General features: G+C 39.9%; 1 protein-coding gene across 6 annotated transcripts in view; it reads right to left on the bottom strand.

Moving 5' to 3' along the window:
* Positions 1-22574, bottom strand: part of RASGRF2 (Ras protein specific guanine nucleotide releasing factor 2) — a 197148-nt gene that overhangs the window by 69367 nt on the left and 105207 nt on the right. The window contains exons 16-18 of one of the 6 annotated variants that reach the window (XM_005288182.4): positions 12458-12586; positions 11082-11171; positions 7412-7492 (exon numbers count right to left, since the gene is read on the bottom strand). In XM_005288182.4, the coding sequence (XP_005288239.2) occupies positions 7412-7492; positions 11082-11171; positions 12458-12586 (300 nt within the window). The remainder of the gene's footprint in view (positions 1-7411; positions 7493-11081; positions 11172-12457; positions 12587-22574) is intronic. The other 5 variants (XM_042855877.2, XM_042855878.2, XM_005288183.4 and 2 more) reach the window with 5 other exon arrangements.

Here is a 22574-nt window from a genome sequence, read left to right as displayed (position 1 = left end):
CTTTTTTCAATAAAGACTCAGGCTAAATTTTTCAAACCTGTTCTTAAGTTAGTTTCTTAAATCCATATATAGGCACTAAAATAAAAGTGTCCTGAATTTCAAAAGTGCTGAACACCTTGATTTTAGGTCCTGAAACTGTCCTAAAGATAAACGTATACTGACATAAGTCTTTTACAGGTCCAATAAATAGTAGGAAGGAATTTTTGTGCTATGTGGGGGGGGGGGGGAAGGATTCAGCAACGCTGGACATATTTGATTTAATTTGCTGAGAATTCCATGACCTTCAAATCTTTCACAAAGCTCTTCAATTTATTTCTTCACAAGACTGAAATTATCTGTAGTATTATGGAGATAAGTTTGGTTACTGAGAATACCCCCAGATCCATGCAAGACAGATTTGGCTTGAATTGTCTTAATTCAGACATCACATATTATTTTACTTCTTCATTCTTCAACTGTAACATAGGCTTTATTTTCTTACTATACAATCATTTGGTTTTGCTGATACAGACTAACATGGCTATCACTTTGAAACCTGACCCCTAATGTGTTGGGAAATTATTAGAGGATAAACTAAATTCTCTGTTCTTAAAGAGCCCTTCAACAAGTTCACATTTTTGAAAGATTTTTACTTCCAAATTTTTGAGGAAAATTATTTTCTCAGACCAGCAAAATGGACCTTGACTCAGATATACAGAACTGGAGCCTCTATCCCTGTATATGCAGAAGTCTCGTTGACATAAATTGATAATCTCTGTGTGTAGGGATTGTAGTATATCAGTCCGGAAAACCACTATATGTATCTAAGAACAGAATTTTCCTCTTACATTTTGTTTTAGATAAGAGAATAATAGGAAATAATTGGTGAATAAGCATAAAGACTGTTTAAATACAGGAAACATTAAAACAATCACATCTGTGATTATTACAGCATATCTTGTCTACATTTTATTTACTACAGCAACTATTTTAAATTATGTGTGAACTATGCTATGTGAATAATCACAAAGGTGATAACATGTCAAACAGTTGATACTTTCCTTGAATTTGTACTGCCAGCCAAATGTGTTTGCATATGCTCCTGTTAATTCTCTAAGTCCTTGGGGATCATCTAACATTTTTCTCCTGCTGATGTATCCCTGCATTTCAGTGAGTTTCCAGCTCCTCATTTTTAAACTAATCAGTTGTCATTGTCTAAGTTTTTACTATCAAATGCATGTTCCTAAGCATGCTGTTAAGCCACGCTGTCCTGTCATTCTTCGGCAATCTTACAGTATGATAAATGTTAACAGGTTCCTCCTAGGTGAATCTTCTTTTCTGTAACTATTTAAAATAAATGTTTAGTCAACTTAAATAAAGTACATCTGTCTACAAAACAAGAGGTAAGACAAATTCTGTGGGTACAGGTAGCTGAGAGGGACCAACTGGGAGGAAGCAAGAAAGCCCAATCTTTTCCCTTAGGGGAATGCACTTCCAACATTAGCTAAAGGAAGTATTTTGCCTAATTCTCCAGCATTTTTCGCTAACAATGGAGTAAAGATTAAAAAAGAAGGAGAGGATAATTACTGAGAGCCAAATGTATCATTTTCAGACCATCTGTGAGTGGATGGTTAGCTGTCAAGCAAAGTAAAGAAATTGGCTGGCTGCACATCAGTCAGCAAAATCTCTGTATATAAAAGTCCAGGTTTTAAATAGCTCTTATTATCAGCCCATAAAACAAGCAGCTCTATGGTAATATAAATAAACATGAATTATATAGGCAACATTTTATCTCAAATTGGAAACAGAAAAACCCTCTCTTCTCCCTGCCTCACAAAGCTCATCATGGCTCACCTCTGCATGAGCCAAGTGTGAGGAAACCACTGAAGAGACCCAGAAAGCACTCACCTTTTTCCTTATATATATATATATAGAGAGAGAGAGGTCATCTTCTGAGAGAAGCCAACTGCCTACATGAGGGCAGCAATTGCAACTTGCTAGGAACAGCAAGTGCTGTAAGCACAGGTGCCACTCGTGGAGATTATAGATCCTTCCATGCAATGCTCCTTTATGCTCCAAACTGCTTTCAGGCATATTTTCATCAGCTATAAAAGAGCTGGGCCCCTAATTTCTGAAACTGACTTTGACGTCTTGCATAATACCATAATGTTTTTGAGTTCAAACTAGGATTTATATGTAGTTGGGCTACTGGTATGACAGCAGCATGTGTTATTTGTTACAAAGATGAACTCCAATTTTCTCTTCCAATTATAATTATAATTTTTAATTCAAAGTTACTGCTTTACAATAGCTGCACAGGGAGGTTCATTTAACCATTCAGATATCTAGAATTGCTAAGCAACAGTTTTGTTAAATTCAAACAGCTCCTGATTCAGGAACAAAAAATAGAAACCTATTCAAATTCATCACACAGTAGGTGAATGTCAAGGGGAAAGGAATAATGTTCATGGATGCTGAATTAGAAGAGAGATTCAAACAAATTAATTTTTATCTCTATTTTCATTTCTCCCCTGATTTTCCAGTGAAATTATCTTTTGGCAAAAGACAATACATGCACATTTCCGGGGAAAAGAGATTGAGGGTGGGGGTGTTAAAATCCAGTGTATAATGGAAGGGAAGATTTAACATTAACCGTGGCATCACCAGGATTCTATAATATCATAAAACACACAGAATATGCACTGCAGTTGACTGGTCATTGCTATTAGAATCTTAACATTTGCATTCCCTGACTTTTTAAATTATAAATGTGCAACCCTCAATATCCCCATTCCACAAGCTCACCTGGCAGCAGAGCTAGGTGAATAATGTAACTGATCATTTGTCATATAATTTCTTTAACAAAAAGACAATGTTAGCTGTCAAATTATTCAATAAATATGTTTTACCCAGCTCCACTAGGTGTGCTTAACCACACCTGCTGAGTCTGCACAATTAAACTGGAAATCTCATGAAAACATGTTCCAGGAGATTACTAGCAGTCACATTGTTTGTTTCTGGCTAGGACCAGTAATAAAAAACAACAACAACAAAGAATACATAACACTTCTAAATATTTCAGAACCCCGAAAGGTATTTGGTCTGAGCTTGATTTTGAAATGGGTGAAGGCTCAGGGGAGGACAACAGTTCTTAATTGACTGAACAGGTTTGGCAATCCCTAGTTAGGAACTTACACAATGAACAAAATAAGGTTAAGGTTAAGACTGCCTTCCCACTCCTCACAAATGGTCTCCATGACACAGGGCTCAGTCATGACACTTAACTCATGAGTAGCAATCCAACTGGCTTCAATGAAAGTACTAGCATACATATAGGCAACACAGGATCTTTGTTTTTTATTTTTTTGAGGCCAGGACTTTAAAAAGATACAGGTTTCAAATGGGTCTTCTGCTAAGCAGAAAGGCCTATTAGAGTTCAGGAGAAGCAGTTTTTGAGTGCAAACTTACTGTCATCACTCTGACATAATGGCAACATTTATGTTTTTTTATCCAGCTTCAAAGACTAACTAGAAAAAGGCCACTATTTTCTGGTTTCAGTTTGGCTATGAATATTTTTACACAGTACTAGAAAAATAAAAACCCACTTGCTTATACAAACAAAGATTCTCTTTGTCTCTGTAGACAAGATTTTTATGTAAACATGGACATGATAAGAAACACTAATTTATTCATTATAACACTTCCATGTATCACGTAGGCATCTGCCCACTGTAGACCTTACAGAGCCCCAACCATATAGCATAATCATTTCCTCACAAGATTCAGAAGACTTTGCAAATCCTTTGCTGTCTCTTCTCTCATAATATAAAAGTAATGCCCACAATTTACACCAGCCAGTTTACTAACTGTCCCAATGACTGATGTGGGACCTGTATGTGATACAACATGATGACACAATGTCACACTGCCACTGTTGCACTTGGCAGCAGAGAGATGTTTTATTTCCTGAAACTTCCCCCAATGTCCCCTTCAGCCTCTAGGGAAATTGTACTTTGCATCCATCTACAGCAAATATAGTTGAAAAAAAAATAGTACCCTATTGGCCTGCAGTGAGGTATGCTCAGAATTTGTGAAATACTACAAGTGACCAAAGGAAACGTGGAATGTGATGCAATACAGGATCTACAACTGAGAAATCAATGCAGTCTATTGGAAAACATGCATCTTCATTAGTCTGTATGTACATCTCTAGATGTACTTGAATTTTAACAAGTTGAATGCAACTGGCAGCAATATATAAAGCTAAGGTGCCCCCTCTAGACACACTCATATATACACACATTACTCTGTTCAGAGGATCTATTTTGGACCATTTGGCACAAACTGTGTCACTCAATTGCTACAATTAGTGCTTGTGCCAGAACAAAAGAAAACAAAAATATTATCACATTAGGGAGATGGCTAATGGTTTCATTGATCATAAAATAATAATGCTAGTCACAACCTGAAAGGGGGTGAATAACACTCACCAAAACCTTATGTTAAATTTGATTATGCTAATTATAAACATTTAATTATATGGTCAGTCTTAATTAGTTTGTACTTGATTTACCTGAATGGAAAGACCTAAATGCTACCCAGTGGAATAATATGTAAATCTAACTGAAATTTAGACTAATAAAAGTTTGCCAACAACTGTAATGTGAATCAAGCATGACTAATTATAACAGCGGTGTCAAACACCCAGCTCAGAGGATGGATCTAACCCAACTGAAGTATTTACCTGTGAGAGATTTCATTTCTAAAGACATAAGCTTTCATTTAAAAAAAGTAAATGTCTAGGTTTTATTGCTGAAAAAAAGAAATGTTCCAAAAAGAGCTAAATGTGAACAAGCCAAAACTGATGTTAAGTTGTCTTGATGTGTTTCCAGACTTCCTGAAACAGGAGCTCTCAGAGATGTGAACCTCCCCAATTCATCTCAAAGGGACAGTGAATTTTAAGATTAATACTGACACTTTAAGAGCCAGATGTTCAAATAATGCCCAATGGTATGACAACATTATGCAATTACCATTATTATGTGTACAGTTTAGGAAATCGTATGTACAAATGACCAAATAAACAAAGGACAGAAACATAGATGGTCCTAAGTATCAGAGGGGTAGCCGTGTTAGTCTGAATCTGTAAAAAGCAACAGAGGGTCCTGTGGCACCTTTGAGACTAACAGAAGTATTGGGAGCATAAGCTTTCGTGGGTAAGAACCTCACTTCTTCAGATGCAAGTCTTATAGATGGTCCTAAAAGTGTCCAGTATTACATTTTGATCCCACTGAGTGATTCTGATATAAAAACAACTTACTAACTAAAAGTTTAGTTATTATACAAAGACACATACTCTGTTCTGTAAGGGCCATATTCTACCCTCATCCTTTGTTATCAGTGGGAAATTTGCTATGGATGGATGGTAGTATATGGCCCTAATTTTGTACACCAGGCCCAAAAGCCATAATTTAAAATGGAATTAGGCCCCTTCTACAAACTACATATGACTCCGCTGGACCATAAGATATAGAACATGTAGGCTCTGTTGGGTATGTTGATAACAATGAAAACTGGGCAGACACAGGTTTTCAGCAGCATTGTCTCAGAGGAGCCATGAGGTGGATCTTTCATTGTACATTCTGAAGTGTCATGTTCCATCTCAAAGGGAGTTGACTGCATTTAGCTCCTACCAGCCTCAGCTAGCTGATTAACAGAGTAGCTTTTGTATTTTCTCTGAAGAAAATTTTTCATACCTGCTAAAGATAATATGACTGCTTTTGCATTTAGTTCATGTAAGCAGCAGAAAAGTGGAGGAAGGCAGAGCACTCTGCAATGAAGAAGAGGTGAGCTGATGATCTTTCGTTTTGCAAAACCAAAACCAAGGGTAATTCAGATTCATATTGCATTTACCAAACCACAAATACTCATTGGTAAAAATAAAAGGTTCTGAGTTTTGCTTCCTTCTACAATATAGATTTGTAGGGAAGATTTTTCTAGAGACTTTTCTTAATACAGGTTATGACATACTTGTGACAGGATGTAAGAACAGACTCATGATTCTGTCCCAGAATTCGGTGTCTTTTTGGAAATATCTACTCTGCAAGTGAATGTGTGATTGTAGCACAGGTAGGATACCCATGCAACTTTAATCTAGCTAGCAAGGTAGTGTATATGTGGCGGAATGGACTTCAGTGTGGGCTAGCAACCAAAGTATATACCCAGAACCCTGGATGGCTTGTATTCTGGTTGGTAGCTCATGCTGTCAAGGCCCTCACAATAAGTCACCTTGTTCTTGTGAAATAATGGTATGTTTTCTACAGTAAATATCAGTACTAGAAGGAGCCTTGGAGCATTTAGCTTCTTGAAAATAATGGCCTATGTGACTTTGAAGAGGACTTTGAACAGGGAAAAATGAAGCGAACAAGGATATGAAGAAACTACATGTGAACCATTTTGGCTGAGATAAGCATATACATTCAGCTCACTTTACATTCAATTTATTTTAATTTATCCAAACTTCTTAAGGCTCAAAATCTCAAAACAATGTATTAGTATGATTTCTAGTCCCCCTAGTTTCCTTCCTCAAAATATTCCTAATATTTCTGTTGAAACCAGCTGAAACCAGGATATCTAGAAGAATGAAAAAATATAATGGGACAATGACAGGAAAATTTTGGCCTAAAATGTATGTTTTGTCAAAACAAGTTCTCTTAACACTTATGTTCAGTTGAAATGGTTTAAAGATAAAATACTCCACCATTAAGTTTAGTTGTTTTTCTCCGACATGTTGTTTAAAACAAATCCTTATCACAGCAGAGCAGAAGCCACTATGTTTGCCTAACTCGCATGAAGTGTATTTTTTTGTTCGCTATTTATAAAAACAATATTGCTTTATTTGGCTACATTTGTATCAACCAAATTAACATTATTAGAGATTTTAACTGTATTTTGAATATCTTCCAGTTTCCTATAGAGAACCTACATGCTTACTGCATCAAAAAGTATATTGTCCAACAGAGTGTACATTTTCTGCTAATACACACCCAAAGGTATCTTGCTTCTTTAAAAATCGTTGTGTGATATTCTTACTGTATCAAAGAAACATCTCAAGATCAATGTGCAATAGAGAGAAATAGGACACAAAATAAAAAGCTGAGAAAAAAAACAAACAATAACACTGAAAAAAAGACTTCAGAAATTGAAAAACAAGGAAAATTCAGAAATTCCAGTAACCCCAATACATATTAACACTGGGATAATAATACTTCCTACATACGAACACTACTACTTAGCATTTGTATAGTGCTTGCCTTCTCAGGGCACTGTATAGATGTTAACAAATTCATCATTGTAATCCTAAAAGAGTAAATACCTGTATTATTATTCTCATTTTACAGCTAGGGAAAGACAGAAAGGTGCAGTGACCTACCCATGGTGGCAGAGCCAGGACTAGAATTTAGGACCCTCTGACTCCCAACCATGTGCTCATTCCTCCAAACCACATTGCCTTCTAAAAATGAAAAAAGAGAAAGAAAGTAGAAAAAAAGGACTTATATGTCTATCACTGTTTACTTCCTTCCAGTCACCCAGCCTTGCAGTTTGGTGTCTTAGACCTGGTTACACTGGAAAATTAGGTTGGTTTAACTACATTGATCAGGGATATGAAAAATTCACACCCCTGAGCAGCGTTGTTAAGCCAACCTAAATCCCTGTATAGACAGCGCTTGGTCAAAGAAAGAATTCTTCCATCAGCCTAACTACTGCCTCTCGGGGAGGTGGATTACCTACGCCAAGAGGAGACACCCTCCTATTGGCATAGGAAATATCTACACTGAAGTGTTACAACAGTGCAGCAGAGCAGCACAGATGTGCCGCTGTAGCATTCTAAGTGTAGACAAGCCCTTATTCAATCTCCTCTCTACTTTTCACCCCGCATCCAGCCTGTTGATAATACCTACTTGTTCTTCCTCTGAAATATGTGCCAAATCCTCCGCTTCCTTTCACCCCACTTCCAAAACCTCTGTCAAGGCCCTTGTTATCTCTCATTTTGAATACTGCAATCTCTTCACTAGCATTCACAACTACAGTAACTCCTCACTTAACAACCCAGTTATATTCTTGAAAAATGCAACTTTAAGCGAGACGATGTTAAGTGAATCCAATTTCCCCATAAGAATGAATGTAAATGGGGGGAGGTTAGGTTCCAGGGAATTTTTTTTCGCCAGTGTGACGCTCTCTACCTCGGGGGAACACCCTACACCCTTTAATGTTTTCTCCTTGAGGAACTGCCAGCTCTCCTCAATTTCTTTTTCCCTTAGATTTTCTTCCCATCTAAAGGTTGAGTGTTTGACTTTGCAAACTTCATATTATTTTAATATATTTTTAAAATAATAAATTAACATTAATTTGGCAAGCGCTATGTGTGACACTCTGTAACCCAAAGCAACACCCTGGCACCTGCATATTAACCACTATCATATAATTGTGATATGTTTTGTACAAAGTATGCCTTGTGAGATATAATTTTAAAAGTCTTGATCTATTGAACATTAATATCCTGTTGAATTGTATGTGCTATCATTGTATGTGGAGTTATGAAGTTTTGCTATGTGTATGTTACTAAAATATGTTGTGAAGTTGGAAACACCCACAACTAGTCTTTCAGGTACAACAACGGGGCAGCCAGACACTGAAGATGGCCCATTACATGGAATACACACTCACAAGGACTACCCCAGGAACTGTATACAATGGAAACCTCTCAGAGACACATGTAGACAATGGAGACTGCTTGACTTAGGTCATAGCAAAAGATCTTTCCAGCAAGCTGGAGGAAACTATAAAGAAGGGGAAGTGACATCATCATTTGTCCTGACTCCCCTCACAACACAACACCTGGAAACATGTCTGGAGAACAATGACTTTGAATGAGGGAGGTGGTCCCAGGCCGGAAAGGAGAATCCCAGTTTGTGTATACCATCAGGGTGAGAGACTGCTTCATCCAAATCATGTCTAATTTATAGAACTGAGATTGCGATTTTACTTTTATTTCCTAGGTAACCAACTTTGATCTGTATACTTATTACTTATAGTCACTTAAAATCTATCTTTCTGTAGTTAATAAATCTGTTTTATATTTTACCTAAAACAGTGGGTTTAGCTTGAAGTGCAAGGGAAATTTACTCAGGAATGAGAGCTAGGGCATGTCCTCTCCACATTGAGGGACGGGTGGACTGGGTAATAAACTTAATCTGGTCAGGCTTCTGACCAGGGCAAGATGGTACAGCTCTGAGGTCCTAGCCTGGGGAACTGGCTGGAGCCTCTCTATTGTTGGTTCATAAATGGCTAGAAGAAGCATTCAGGTAACTCATCTGGTTGTGTCCCTGCCTGTGGATGGCTGTGTACGTGAAATACCTGGACGGGTTTGCAGCTTGTCACAGCATCACAGTGTGAGAGGGAGCCCAGGTTGGTGAGACAGAGGGCTCAGCGGTACCCCAGTTCCAGCAGTACCCCAGGGAACCCATCACACCATGCTATTGTGATTATTTAATTCCTGCCAGCATGTTTTTGCCAACAATCATACAAGTTACACATAAAGTTGACTCAGGGGTTTAAGCTTTGCTTTCAAAGTTTTCAAACTCTGGAAGTCTAATGTACTTGCTCACCTCGCGACAGAAACCTCCAATCTCCTGCTCTTTCCCTACAGATTCCCTGATTTACTCTTTTCTTGTCAGTTTTGCTGCATTACCTTTTCTTTAAAAAAGAAAACAACTGGTCCTCTTTTGGAACTGAAGTAAACACCACAAAATAGTATTTAATTAGCCTGACACACGCAAAGTATTTTCTTCTTTCCAATATACAGAGTCTGAATAATCTGAAATGCCCACATTTTATTGTATGCTTTTACATTTTACTTTCTTATGTTTTCTTTATGTGCTTTTATAATGCAGAGCCAAAACTAACAAATCTATATTTGTTTCAAATCAACTGGCTGTATTGGGAGCTTTAGCTATAATTGTTTTTAGTGTGATATGTTTGTATTTTGAGAACATTTTTTCTACATGTTGGGATTAATTTTTTTTAAAATATGTTCCTTTGACCAGCACAAATGTAGGAGCTGGTTCTGACAGGCAGAGAACTCTTGTATTTCCAAAGAACTTGCTGGTATCCAGCATCTGTCTCTGTCAGGCTCATAATGATCGTGAAACTGAATATAGACAGATTATGGTCTTCCAAAATCACAAAAGGAGATTACCTGGTGATAATGTAGAGTAGCCAATCAATGTTCATCACAGAAATTAATTTAGTGTGAAGTGTGTTCTGTCTTCAGTGTGTGAGGACTTTGAACAAATAACTCCGATCAAACAAACCATCACAACTTTACACATTAGTACCTGATCAAAAGCTTACTGCAATCGGTGGAAACAATGTCACTGATTTCAATGGGCTTTGTATTATTGCTTTTAAGCCCAGGATTTCAAAGTGGTTTACAAACAGTATATGTCACCACTCTGCAAAGGAAGCAGATATTACTTTACAGCTGGATAAACCACAAAACTTAGACAAACTCGCTCTTGGTTACACCAGCGTTTATCCAGAGTAACTGCATTGATTTCAGTGGATCAACTCTGGATTTATGCTAACATTATGAAGTGTAAAATTTAGTTCAGAGAAGTTAAGTGATATGCCCAAGGGCACAGAGTAAGACAACAGTGAATTTAGGAACAGAACCTAGGAGTCCCTGAATTTCAATATCTCATCTACTCATTAGACCAAAGAGTCTTTCTTGGGAAATCTACAGACCTACGTACAGTTAGTCAGTTAGTTAGACAAATAAATCCTACACACAGGGATGGAAAACTAGATCTGTTCCATCCACCTTCTTCAGTACTGTCAAGCGTATCTAGTATGTCCTGATCATCTATAGATCCCAATGGAATCTCCATTCAGAATGGAAGCCTGATTATTCCAGGGAATCAAATACCCAGGAGATTAAAGGAACAAACCAGTGACTATTTAAAACTGGGATGAACATGCTTGTAGGACAGCTTTACCTGTTGAGACCCATCTACATTTTTCTTGCACTAAATTGTTCTCACCTGGTGGACTCCCATGCCCTGCTGCAGCTGTAGCAATAGCAAATGCAGAAGCAGGAGAAACAGAACAGTGGCTGTTGTCAGCAGTCTGTACTGTAAGGAACAGACAAATAAAGGTCAACAACTTGTATTTGGTTTTAGCTTTTTTTAAAAAGTATATCAATGTTCATATTCTCCACTCCCCCAGCACACACGGTAAAGAGTGAATATACAATACTTTTTTTCATAAGCATGCCTACTTATGTACATATTTTATGTTCTCAATGAAAAGGGGCAAAATATTAAAAATATATTTGTCATTTGATTTTTATCACCAGATCACAATAATAAATAATACTGTTTAACAAAGTGTATGGTGGTGCCAATATGAAGAAAAAAGATTAACCAAACAAAAATGAAAGTTATGATACAACTGCTTAAAAATAATGGTGCCAAAGTAATAGAAGTATGGTTAATTTACTTCTCAATCACTTCATTTTCATTAGCCAGCCCAAGCAAAGTAAAAATTGATATTATTTTGAACAAGATTTAAGATTTCTCCCTGGTTGTTAACTAAAATTAGCAGAGCTTTGCAAAACTTACTGGTATCACTTTGCAAGAAGTTTTGTGAATATCTCCTCTGATTTCCATTCAAATGGTTTTGCTTTGCATTTCCAGAGTTTTCAAACCAAAAATTCTGACACATAACCATAAACCATGCCAATAAGTAAAGTTTGGTGTTGGCTTAAAATTAATATTTGTGGTATTTTCCCCCCCAAACAAAATAGTTTGCTTACAATCTAGATTTCAAGAAAGGGCAACATTCTAAATATTTATGGATACAGCAAGTAGTTCTGTTAGTAATTCGAAAGAGCCATGTGAGAGCTATTAGAAGATCCACCTCTTGCTTTTCCTCTTCAGTTGAATGATTTACTCAATACTGGAATGAATAATCTGATACCATCTGTAAATGTTCAGTGCCACACATGGAGGAACAGACACAGTCGTTTCCCATTAACAGTAATGGGAGTTGTGTATCTAATCATCACATATGGTACCCAAAATGTGCCCCCATAATAGCTCCTGCAAATCTGTTAAGATCTTGAGAATTCATATAAGAATAGGATTGAGTCAATATTATTCCTGAACTAAGGTACATCCTGTTCCAGATATTACAGATCATTTCAGCACTTCCTAACTCCCAGAATGCTTTTCATTCTCTTGTTATTAATATGCCAATTAACTAGAATACTGTTATTCACATTTTGCCTGCTTTTTTACATCTGAGAAATAAGCAGAGACACAAACTAACCACATTATTTAGAAAATAATCTTTGTAGGAGATTAAAAAGGAATTGGAAATACATAACTTGGTCTCCTTCCAAGGCAATGTTTCTTACCTCCTGGCTGACGGTAGCGGAGATGTCGTGGAGTTGAGGGGGATCGACATGGGGAAAGCTCAGGTGTCTCGACAGTCGAGGTGCTTTCAGGAATTGTCCTGTCCACTGACACAGATTCTAGAACTGCTGCTTTAAAACACCATGAATGTTAGTACAGAGGTCACTATGTTAGTACAGTGGTCACCATTATTTCCATAATTTACAGCCCATTAAATGTGTAAACATTATTTTCAAATATCAAGAGATCTAAACAACAGTGAAACAGCTTTAAGATCTGAAGCTATTTCCTTCTATTTTTCAATGAAAAAGGCTCTTTTTTAAGCACACAGTTTGTACATAAAGTAGCTCATTTCTGAGAGATGATTAGAATGTCTGGAAGAAGTTTATGAAAAGCGCAGAGAATAGCAAGGTTATAATGGATCAAACATATAAAGATATACCGTAATCCTAATAATATGCACGTAGAGCCTGATGCTTCCCTCTGTGAAGTCATACATTTTGTTTCAATGATGGTAGTAAGATCAGATCCATTATATAAAAAGTACATTATACCAATATTTACAATTTAAACCTATTTAAGCCCCATTTAACAAGTATGAAAGTTAAAATTTAGTCTCTTTTATATTTTGCTTTATAGTATTCCTTCTGTAAGCTGACAGTGCAACTTCTTTGAGAAGGCTCAGCAACAATATTCCTCTGGATAGAGGTAAAGGACTCGGAAAATACCAGGCAACTTCACAGGTACCAATGACATAACTGTAACAAAGCCTGTAAATAAAAACTTAATGAAAACCATCAAGTGCTAAAGTGTCATTTTTAAAAACAGCCCTGTCATGATTTTGCATGTCCTTAAGCAGACTATCCAGGGGAACATAAGCATGGTATGGATAGTTTAAATCATAGGATTCACATATCAAGTGTGAGAAAAATATCTTTAGTAAGTCATTATATATAAAATCACAAAACTGCCTACTAATACAAAACTGAACAGCACTGCAGAGCTCATTACTCCATTGAGTAAATTAATGTCCATAATGGTAAGCTGGCAGAATGATGTGTGCCCACACGAAAAATAAAAAATATCTACACAGCTACAAATAATGCTTCTCTATTGCATTCTACAACAGACTTGGGAAAACTGCTACTCTTACAACACAAACCCTGTACTATAAGTTTTAAAATGAAATTGTCTACACCAGTAGGCAGATATGCAGAAAAAGCGTTTGGACAGTGGAGAAAATTTCTCTTTAGATGATAAATGGACCATACCCAAGAAGAAATAAAAAACAGCATTGACTTGGAAATTGAATTTGTACAGCCAAATTGGATTCATATTAAGTCTGCTTTTTGGAATCTTAGCAGATGAGTAATGAATTGATCCTAGATAACTACTTATCACTTGTTAATGGTCTCTTTCTTATGCAGAAAACTTATGTTAAGGAAATAACAGGTTAGTACTTTGTATTCCTACCACTGCCACCACTCTAAGGCTGGGTATTTTTTATTCCCTTTCCTTACACTTTCCAGACCTCTGACAAAGGGTACGTCTATACTACAGGCTGGATCTACCAGTGCAAGTCCTTCAGTTTTCTGGCTCCCAAATCCATAGGTGTTGCAAGCACTGCAAAAATAGAAATTTAACAGATTTAAAAGTTTTATTAAAGCTAATGTTAAAAATATTATATAATACATAGGTTGAGAAAAGAGTGTCTGTACATCTGGGTATAGTGCTTGGATTATCCACAAATACAAAGTTTGTTTTTAAAGTCATAAGATACATATAGTGCATAATCAGCAATAACCCAAATTTAGGTGAATGAATTTAAGAATACAGTTTAGATATTTAGGTATATTGGATGCATTCGGGTACATTACTCATGAAAAAAGTTATACAGAGAGTTGGTGGCAGAAAGCAAAATATATCAATGAGTGAAGACTGTCCCTGAGTAATTGAGAATTTAGGATAGGTTGTCCATTTAGAGAAAAAAACAGTCCATCAGGAAAGTATCTGAGTTACTTCTCCAACTGCGCTTCTCATCAGCACTCCAGCTCATCCCTCCTGGTATTGCTGATGTCCGGTGATGTGTTCTATGTAGATGTCCCTCGTCCACCTGACAGAGTCTGACACCATGAGTTGCCACATCAGCCAAGTGTAGTGTTGACCGACTCTACATTTTCTCAGCGCTTGCTTGTTACTGGGTCCCATTCGCCCAGGGCTCCGACGATCAGCGCATGTGTTTGGACTTCGTAGCCCCTAGCTCTCAGGGTGTCGGCCAGAGGGGCGTATTTCTCCACCTTTCGAGATCGGGCGTCGTGGAAATCCGGGGTCCTGTTTTCGAAGTGCACTGTGACGTCCACCATGATGATCTTCTTCCGGTCCTCGTTGGTGGTGACGATGTCTGGTCGCAGTTGGCTGTCGGGGAAGGTGGCAAGATGAGGAAACTGAAGCTAAGTCTGCAGATACACTGCTGGGAACAAGAAGACTCCTGCAGGGCCCTGAGTCAGCAGGGGGAAAGTGCACAATGCAGAAGAAAGCTCTCCAGGCAGGGAGGCCTGGGAGTAGGGTGACCAGGCAGCAAGTGTGAAAAGTTGGGAGTGGGGGAGGGAGGGTAATAGGCGCCTATATAAGACAAAGCCCCAAATATCGGGACTGTCCCTATAAAATTGGGACATCTGGTCATCTTACATGGGAGAGACCCTGCACAGGAAGCAGGCAAGAGACTGACAGACAGACCCTCAAGAAGGAGGAGGATGTGCCCAGCTGAAACTGGGGTGAAAGCTGCATGAGTCTGTGTTTTGTTTTGAAATACTTTGTATTGGACTACTGGGAAAAAATGAACTAGGCTGGTGGCACCTGAGGCCTAAGTAAGTGGGATCCCTTCTGGGAATTGTTTGGAGTGCTTTGTGAATTGTGCGTTTTGGAAGGACACCTGAAGAGATAGGACAGCCTGACAAGCAGGATGCAGCACAGCAACGTCTGTCCATGAAGGGTGCTCAACAGGCAATCAGAGGCCACACTGCTACACTCTGCAACATCTCATTTTCTGGCATTATATAAGAATAACCCATACTTTACTATTTTAATGTGTAGTGTATAATAGGAATAATATATTATATCCATCTAGGACAGCAGCTATTTTGTGTATAGTTCATTCTACACTTTGTGCCAGATTCTACAATCCCAATGGGGCTATCCTGGTATAAGAGAGAAGAATTTGGTCAACTGTACATAATAAATACTATATTTATGTATTCTAAGAGTATGTTGTGATGATACAAATCTTCCACATTATGAAATGTATGTTAATGTCCAGCCTATAATGTACGTAAATAGAGCTCTATAAAGATTTCAGTTGAGAATTGAACAATGATGATCTAATATAATTCCTAACAATGATTTAGTAACAAAATATAATTAAAGAATGAGCTAAAACATTGGCTGACATACACTACTACACTGCTGAGGTGTGAAATTGGTATTAAGGGACTTAATTGTTTGAGGAGTTCTCTCTGATGTGAGATACAGGAAATGTATACACTAAACAATATATAAAATGGAATAGACTGCAACCATTCACCTTTAATATAGAACCCAGGCTACTCATATCAAGAACCTGCATTCTACATGGACAGAACCCACTGTAGAATTCCACAGAATGCTAATTAGCAACAAAGATTCCTAATCCTCTTCTGCTTCTGATGTCTGAGATTCTGTGGCTCATTTTGGCTGGGAATCATTCCAGAACCATTTTTATTTTGAAAGCTACAGAGTAGACCTTAAATCTAAGGCCTGGTCTACACTACAAACTTAGGTTGACATAAGCCACATTAAGTCGATCTAAAAATGTATGTGTCTACACTACTGAGTCCCTTCTGCCGACCTAAGTGGCCTGTAAAGTTGACTTCTGTACTCCGTGTCCGCAAGAGGCATAGCGCTTGATTTGACATCCACAGGTCGACATGGGAATAGTGTAGACACTGTGTTGTGTAATTTGAATGAATTGGCCTCCAGGAGGTGTCCCACAGTGCTCCACTGTGGCTGCTCTGGAGAGCACTTTGAACTCCACTGCATGTCAGCCAGGTACACAGGAATCAACCACTTTCCTGTTAAAGCCCCGGAAACTTTGGAATTTTGGAGAGCTTGCCAGCACAACTGCTCATGGAGACTCCAGGACGCAAATATGCTCCAGCATGGAGTACATAGGAGGTGATGGATCTTATTGTTGTGTGGGAAGAAGAGTCTGTGCAGGAAGAGCCCTGATCCAACAGAAGAAATGCTGACATCTATGCCAAGATCACGCGGGGCATGGGGGAGAAGGGCTATACCAGGAACATGCAGCAGTGCTGCATGAAAATAAAGGAGCTGTGTCAAGCGTACCAGAAGAAAAGGGAGGTGAAGAGTCATTCTGGTTCTGCCCCACAGACATGCCGCTTTTATGAGGAGCTGCATGCAATTCTCGGCAGCGATCACACCACTACTCCAAAATGCTCCATAGATACCTTCCAGAAGCCCCAGGCGACCTCAAGCAACGAGGAGGACATGGTTGATGAGGAAAAGAAGGAGGAGAATGGGAGGCAGGCAAACAGAGATCCATTTTCCACAACAGCCAACAACTATTTAAACCTGGAGCCCATCCCTTCACAGGACCAGTTGGCGGGGGAGCGTGATGTCAGGGAAGGCACCTCTGGTGAGTACACATTTCCAATCAGACTGGACATGCTATTATTTTTTATGTTTAATCTGAACAAAAAAGTAGGTGTAGTGGGTATCGGTGGCCACTCCAGCTACGCAGAGGTGCTCTCCAAAAAAGACTGTTTATGTGCATGGGGATGGCTTGGGAATCCTCCATGGAGATCTCTAGGAAGCTTTCATGGAGGTTTCTAGGATAGGCTGCCTTATTTCATCCACCACAGTGGGACAATTTCCCACACCACTCCAGTATTAACTCTGTCGGCATCATTGCAGTACACAGCATAAGGACCAGGTCTGTACCAGATGTTTGCAACATCTGCTCCTTTCCGCCTCTGTTACCCTCAGGAGAGTGATATCGCATAGAGTCACCTAGGGGAAACGGGAGCAGTTTTCAATGCTAGCCCTTAAACCGCAAACAATTCAACAAGTAATATGACCCGTTTGGTGAAATCTGGATCACACAACCAAGCTTTCCTAAACATGCCATGGTTGTGGTTGGAAGGGATCACCGTGAATTGCAAGCAACATTGATAAAAAAAGGGGGGGGGTGTGCCGCCATCCTCTTTGTCTCCCTTCCCCCTCCCCCAATCCGGTGTCGCTTTTGTAAAAAACAAACTATTCGGGGGGACTTTCCACTGGTGCCTGACTTCAAGCACCATCCAGGTTGCTAGGAGAAAGGGGGCTTTTCTCAAGTTCCAACCTTTGATCCCAAGGATGTCTTCACAAAAACAGGAGCACAAGACTTCTCGCCCATGCCTCATGGCCTTACTCACCATGGCTGGAGCAGCAAATCGACTCTTGCAATAGCCAGCAGTTGTGATTATGTTGTGGCTTGCAGTGAAGTGTATTGAGGGTTTTTTTTAATAAAAAAAATTAACCTTGCACCAGAAACAATGTATGCATTATTAATGTTACCCTTGTGCTTTGCATTCCTTGCAGCTGAAACCTTGTCCATTGGTGCATTCTCCACACCAGGACAGAGACTTTCCCAGACTAGAAGGCGGAAAAAGAAGATTCATGAGGACATGTTCAATGAGTTAATGCGCACCTCTGAGAGTGACAAGATGGAGCTCAGAACATGGAGGATTACACTGTCCGAGAACCTGGACATGGACAGGGAGGACAGGAGAGCATGCAGGGAACAAGAGCATGCCACGCAGGAAGAGATGCTCAGGATTATGAAGAAGCAATCAGACATGTTGAGGCGTCTGGTTGAGGTTCAAGAAAGGCAGCTGGATGCTAGAGTCTCTCTGCAGCCTATGCTGAACCTGCTGCCATCATTGCCCAGTTCTACATCCTCCTCCCCCAAACATCACATGAGGTGGGGGTGACAATGGCGGAATGTTCGGTATATCTTGCACTCAAACCAGGGGAGGGGTACAAGGACCAGAAGGCGCCCATTCCCACACCTTAATTGTTATTGCAGTGCATCTGTAAGCAAGCTTTCCTTGTTATCAGCCCTTTTGCCCCATGTTATCTTACTTTCCTCTGCTGTCTCTGTGTGTTTGTGTGCATAACAAAACTTAAAGGATTGAGGAGAAAAGGCTCTTTATTCATTCCACACACGGTGGTTGGTGGGGTGGAGTTTACAGGGGAGAAAATGCAATGGAGAGGACAGTTTGGTAAGGAACAACACAAATAAGACATTACTCTGGCTCATTGCTGAAACTGGTTTTCAAAGCCTCACAGAGACGCAGAACCCCTCAATGTGCTCTTCTTATTGCCCTGGTGTCTCGCTGCTCAAAACTGGCTACCAGGCAATCTGCCTCAACTCCCCACCCCGGCGGAAACTTTTCTCCATTTGTTTCACAGATATTATGGTGCACACAGCAGGCAGCAATAACATTATGGATATTGCTTTCACTGAGGTCTAACCTAGTAAGTAAACAGTGCCAGCAATCTTTTAAATGTCCAAAGGCACATTCCACCACCACATTCTGCACTTGCTCAGCCTATGGTTGAACCGGTTCTTACTGCTGTCCAGGCTGCCAGTGTACAGCTTCATGAGTCATGGGAGCAAGGGGTAGGCTGGGTCTCCCAGGATCACAATTGGCATTTCAAAATCACCAATGGTTATTTTACAGTCTGGAAGGAAAGTCCCTGCTTGCAACTTTCTGAACAGACCACAGTTCCTAAAGATGCATGCATCATGCACCTTTCCCGACCATCCCACGTTGATGTCAGTGAAATGGCTGGAACCCCATCACGGCAAAACCATCCACTATGTCCTGCATGTTGTCCAGAGTCACTACCCTTCTTAGCAGAAGTCTGTTAATGGCCCTGAAAACTTGGATCACAACAGATCCCACGGTAGATTTACCAACTCCAAATTGATGCGCCACTGACCGGTAACAGTCTGGTGTTGCAAGATTCCACAGCGCTATTGCCACTCACTTCTCCACTGTCAGAGCAGCTCTCATTTCAGTATTGCTGCATTTCAGAGCTGGGGAGAGCTCTTCACACAGTTCCTGGAAAGTGGCCTTACTCATTCGAAATTTCTGCAGCCATGCTCGTCATCCCATAGCTGCATAACAATGTGGTCCCACCAGTCAGTGCTTGTTTCCTGGGCCTGGAAACGGCGTTCAACCGTGTCAAGGTGATGCATGACTGTCACCAGCAACTGAGAATTGCTCCGCTCTATGTCTTCCAGCAGGGCTGCTTGCGTGGCATCACATTGTTCCACGCAGCAGCTCCTGTATTGGCTGTGTAAATACTGCAGGATAAGGTGTGAGGTGTTTGTAATACTCACAACAACAGTGTACAGCTGAGTGCTAAAAGGCGCAAAAAAGGCTTGGTTTGTTTGCCACTGATTTCAGGAAGGGAAGAAAGAAGGGAGGGAGGTAAGTGCAGCATGGGAGGCTAACGCTATGTTCCTATAACCACCCACGTTAACGTTTTGGTCCCATAAGGCACTGCAAGCCCAACCCAAAATTCTATTTGGCTACATGCTACATAGCTACCCACAGTGCAGTTCTCTGTGCGTCGATGCAAGCTCTGCTTGTGAGGATGCACTCCGCCAACACAATGAGTGTAGTGTGAACATGCAAGATTGACTTGCTTAAATTGGAGGCTCAATGGCGACTTACATAAAGTCGACATAACTTTGTAGTGTAGATATGGCCTAAACCTTGCTGTACTACATTACCTACCAACAACATTGATTGAGAGCTTATTGTTTATTAATAATTGCTTAATAACCTTCGCCAAAGTTGCTAACTTTGTCAGTTTAAAAGATTTCATGTTAAATAATAGTCTACTTTCTATAATGACAACTCCTTTGGTTAAAACTCCATTACATGCCTCACTAAGGTGTTTATTTCAGTGATCTGTTCAGCAGAGATCTATGCAGTCATAGTTTTGTTATTTTAGGTCTGGATAATATTTTTATTGCATCTTCTTTGATTTTGTCTGTTTCCTTTATTATATTGTTAGGAAACAACATAGGGCTACATTTTGCCTTGAATTATAACATCTGCAAGGAAAGTGTAGACAATGGAGACCCAAGGGCTGTCAGTCAGGGCAGAATTTGGTCTATGCTGCATTCTTTTAAGAAAGTTGTGAAACAAAATTATATTACTGTATTATTACGTCTAATATTTAGTCCATCAAAAATTTCAGAAAAGAAATAATTCATTTTGGCCCCAATTCAGGAAAGAACTTAAGCATGTGCTTAAGCATTTTTTCTGAAAAGGAATGTTTTCTTAAATCAGGGACTATATGTATAATTCCCCAATTACTGGGGTATCAAGACACCAATACTGAATTTATATAAAATAGGGTAACTGAATTATTTGGTTCAATTAGTAGTTAAATCTATTTGGGGGGAAAAAGGTTATTTACCAGTACAGTATCTATTGTTCTTCAAGACATGTTGTGCACATATACATTCCACTGCAGGCCTGGGCGTCAGGTGAACCATGTGCTCGGGGAGGCTAGCCCTTGGCCCAGCCTGCCCCTTCTGCCCAGGGCCCTGTCCCTCCTGTCCCCTTCCCCTGCCAGAGCCCATCCTGCTCAGTCCCGAGCCGCTAGAGTGCCTCCAGCCCCGGAGTGCCAGGTGGCAACTCCCCTCCCCTGCAGCCCCGGAGTGCCAGGCGGGCAGCGGGCCCCCCCCCAACCCCAGCCCTGGAGATCTTGACTGCAGGCGGGCCCCCACTAGCCCAAGCCCGGGCCCTGGCCAAGGGGGAAGAGTCACAGCAGAGCTGTCACCGGTTGTCCTTTAATCCTTTCAGTGAGGCTACAAAAAGTCTGGGAGATGATCTGAACTACTTTGTGCAGTCCAGTTAAAAGGACAGAGCCTTCCACACATCCAAAGTACGAAACACCTCTTCAGCTTTGCTAGAATGAGGTTTAAGAAAAAAAACATCGGAACATGAATGGTCTTGATTCAAAGGTGGAATGCAGATACAACTTTAGGCATGAACTTAGGGTGTGGGCAAATGGAGCCCTTGTCTTTGTAAAATATCATGAAAAGTGGGTCAGCTGCGAGACCCTCTTCATACAAGTAACTGCTGCCAAAAATGCTGTTTTCATCAATATCAATGATAAGGAAGTTGTTGCTAAAAGTTCAGAGGGGGAAACCCATTAAAAAGAGGACACTATAGTCAAATCCCATGAAAGCACTGGATCAGACAATGGAGAGTACATGTGGATGAGTCCCATTAAAAATCTAGATACAAAGGATGCGAAAAGACAGAAAAAACATCTGGTGGTGGATATATCACAGAGATGGAGGCTAAATGGACCCCCACAGAACTGCTGGAGAGATCAGATAATTTCAAATGCAGCAGGTAATCTAATTTCTGCACCATTTGATGACAACTGATAAGATTCAGCCTAGACTGAGAACTTCTCCATTGTGCTACATAAGTGGCTCTGGTGTCCTTTCTGCTGCTCACCAAAATAGCCTGGATATCTTGGAAGCAAAGTTTTTCCTCACTGCTCAACCAGAGATCATCCACGCCATGAGGTGAAGTGATTGTAGGTTTGGGTTCAGTAAGTCACCTCAATCACAGGTACAGTTATGGAAGGTTGAACTGAGTCAATGCCTTGGCCAGGCTAGCATTATGAGGATGAAGATTGCCTTGACTCTTTTTAGCTTCCTGATCACCCTCAGATTTAGAGGGATGGCAAGAAATGCATTCAGCAGAAGACTTGACCAGGGAAAAAGGAAAGCATCTGACAAAAGACAAGGGCTGCTATCTGCTCTGCAGCACAATTTCCTGCATTTATTGTTCAGTTAGTTGCAAAAATATCTATTACTAAATAATCCCACTGATGAAAGATCTGGTACAGATTGTCCTTGTTTATTGGCCACTCATGATGGTCTACAAAGTTTCTGTTGAGTGAATCTGCAATAGCATTCCTCCCCGGGGAAGGTGAAATGCCTTTATCAAGACATTGTTCTTTATGAAGACGTTCCACAGG

The sequence above is a fragment of the Chrysemys picta genome, chromosome 6 (assembly GCF_011386835.1).
Source record: "Chrysemys picta bellii isolate R12L10 chromosome 6, ASM1138683v2, whole genome shotgun sequence".
Classification (NCBI taxonomy): domain Eukaryota; kingdom Metazoa; phylum Chordata; order Testudines; family Emydidae; genus Chrysemys; species Chrysemys picta.
Note: the sequence above shows the minus strand (reverse complement) of the source record. Positions and strands in the feature narration are given on the sequence as shown.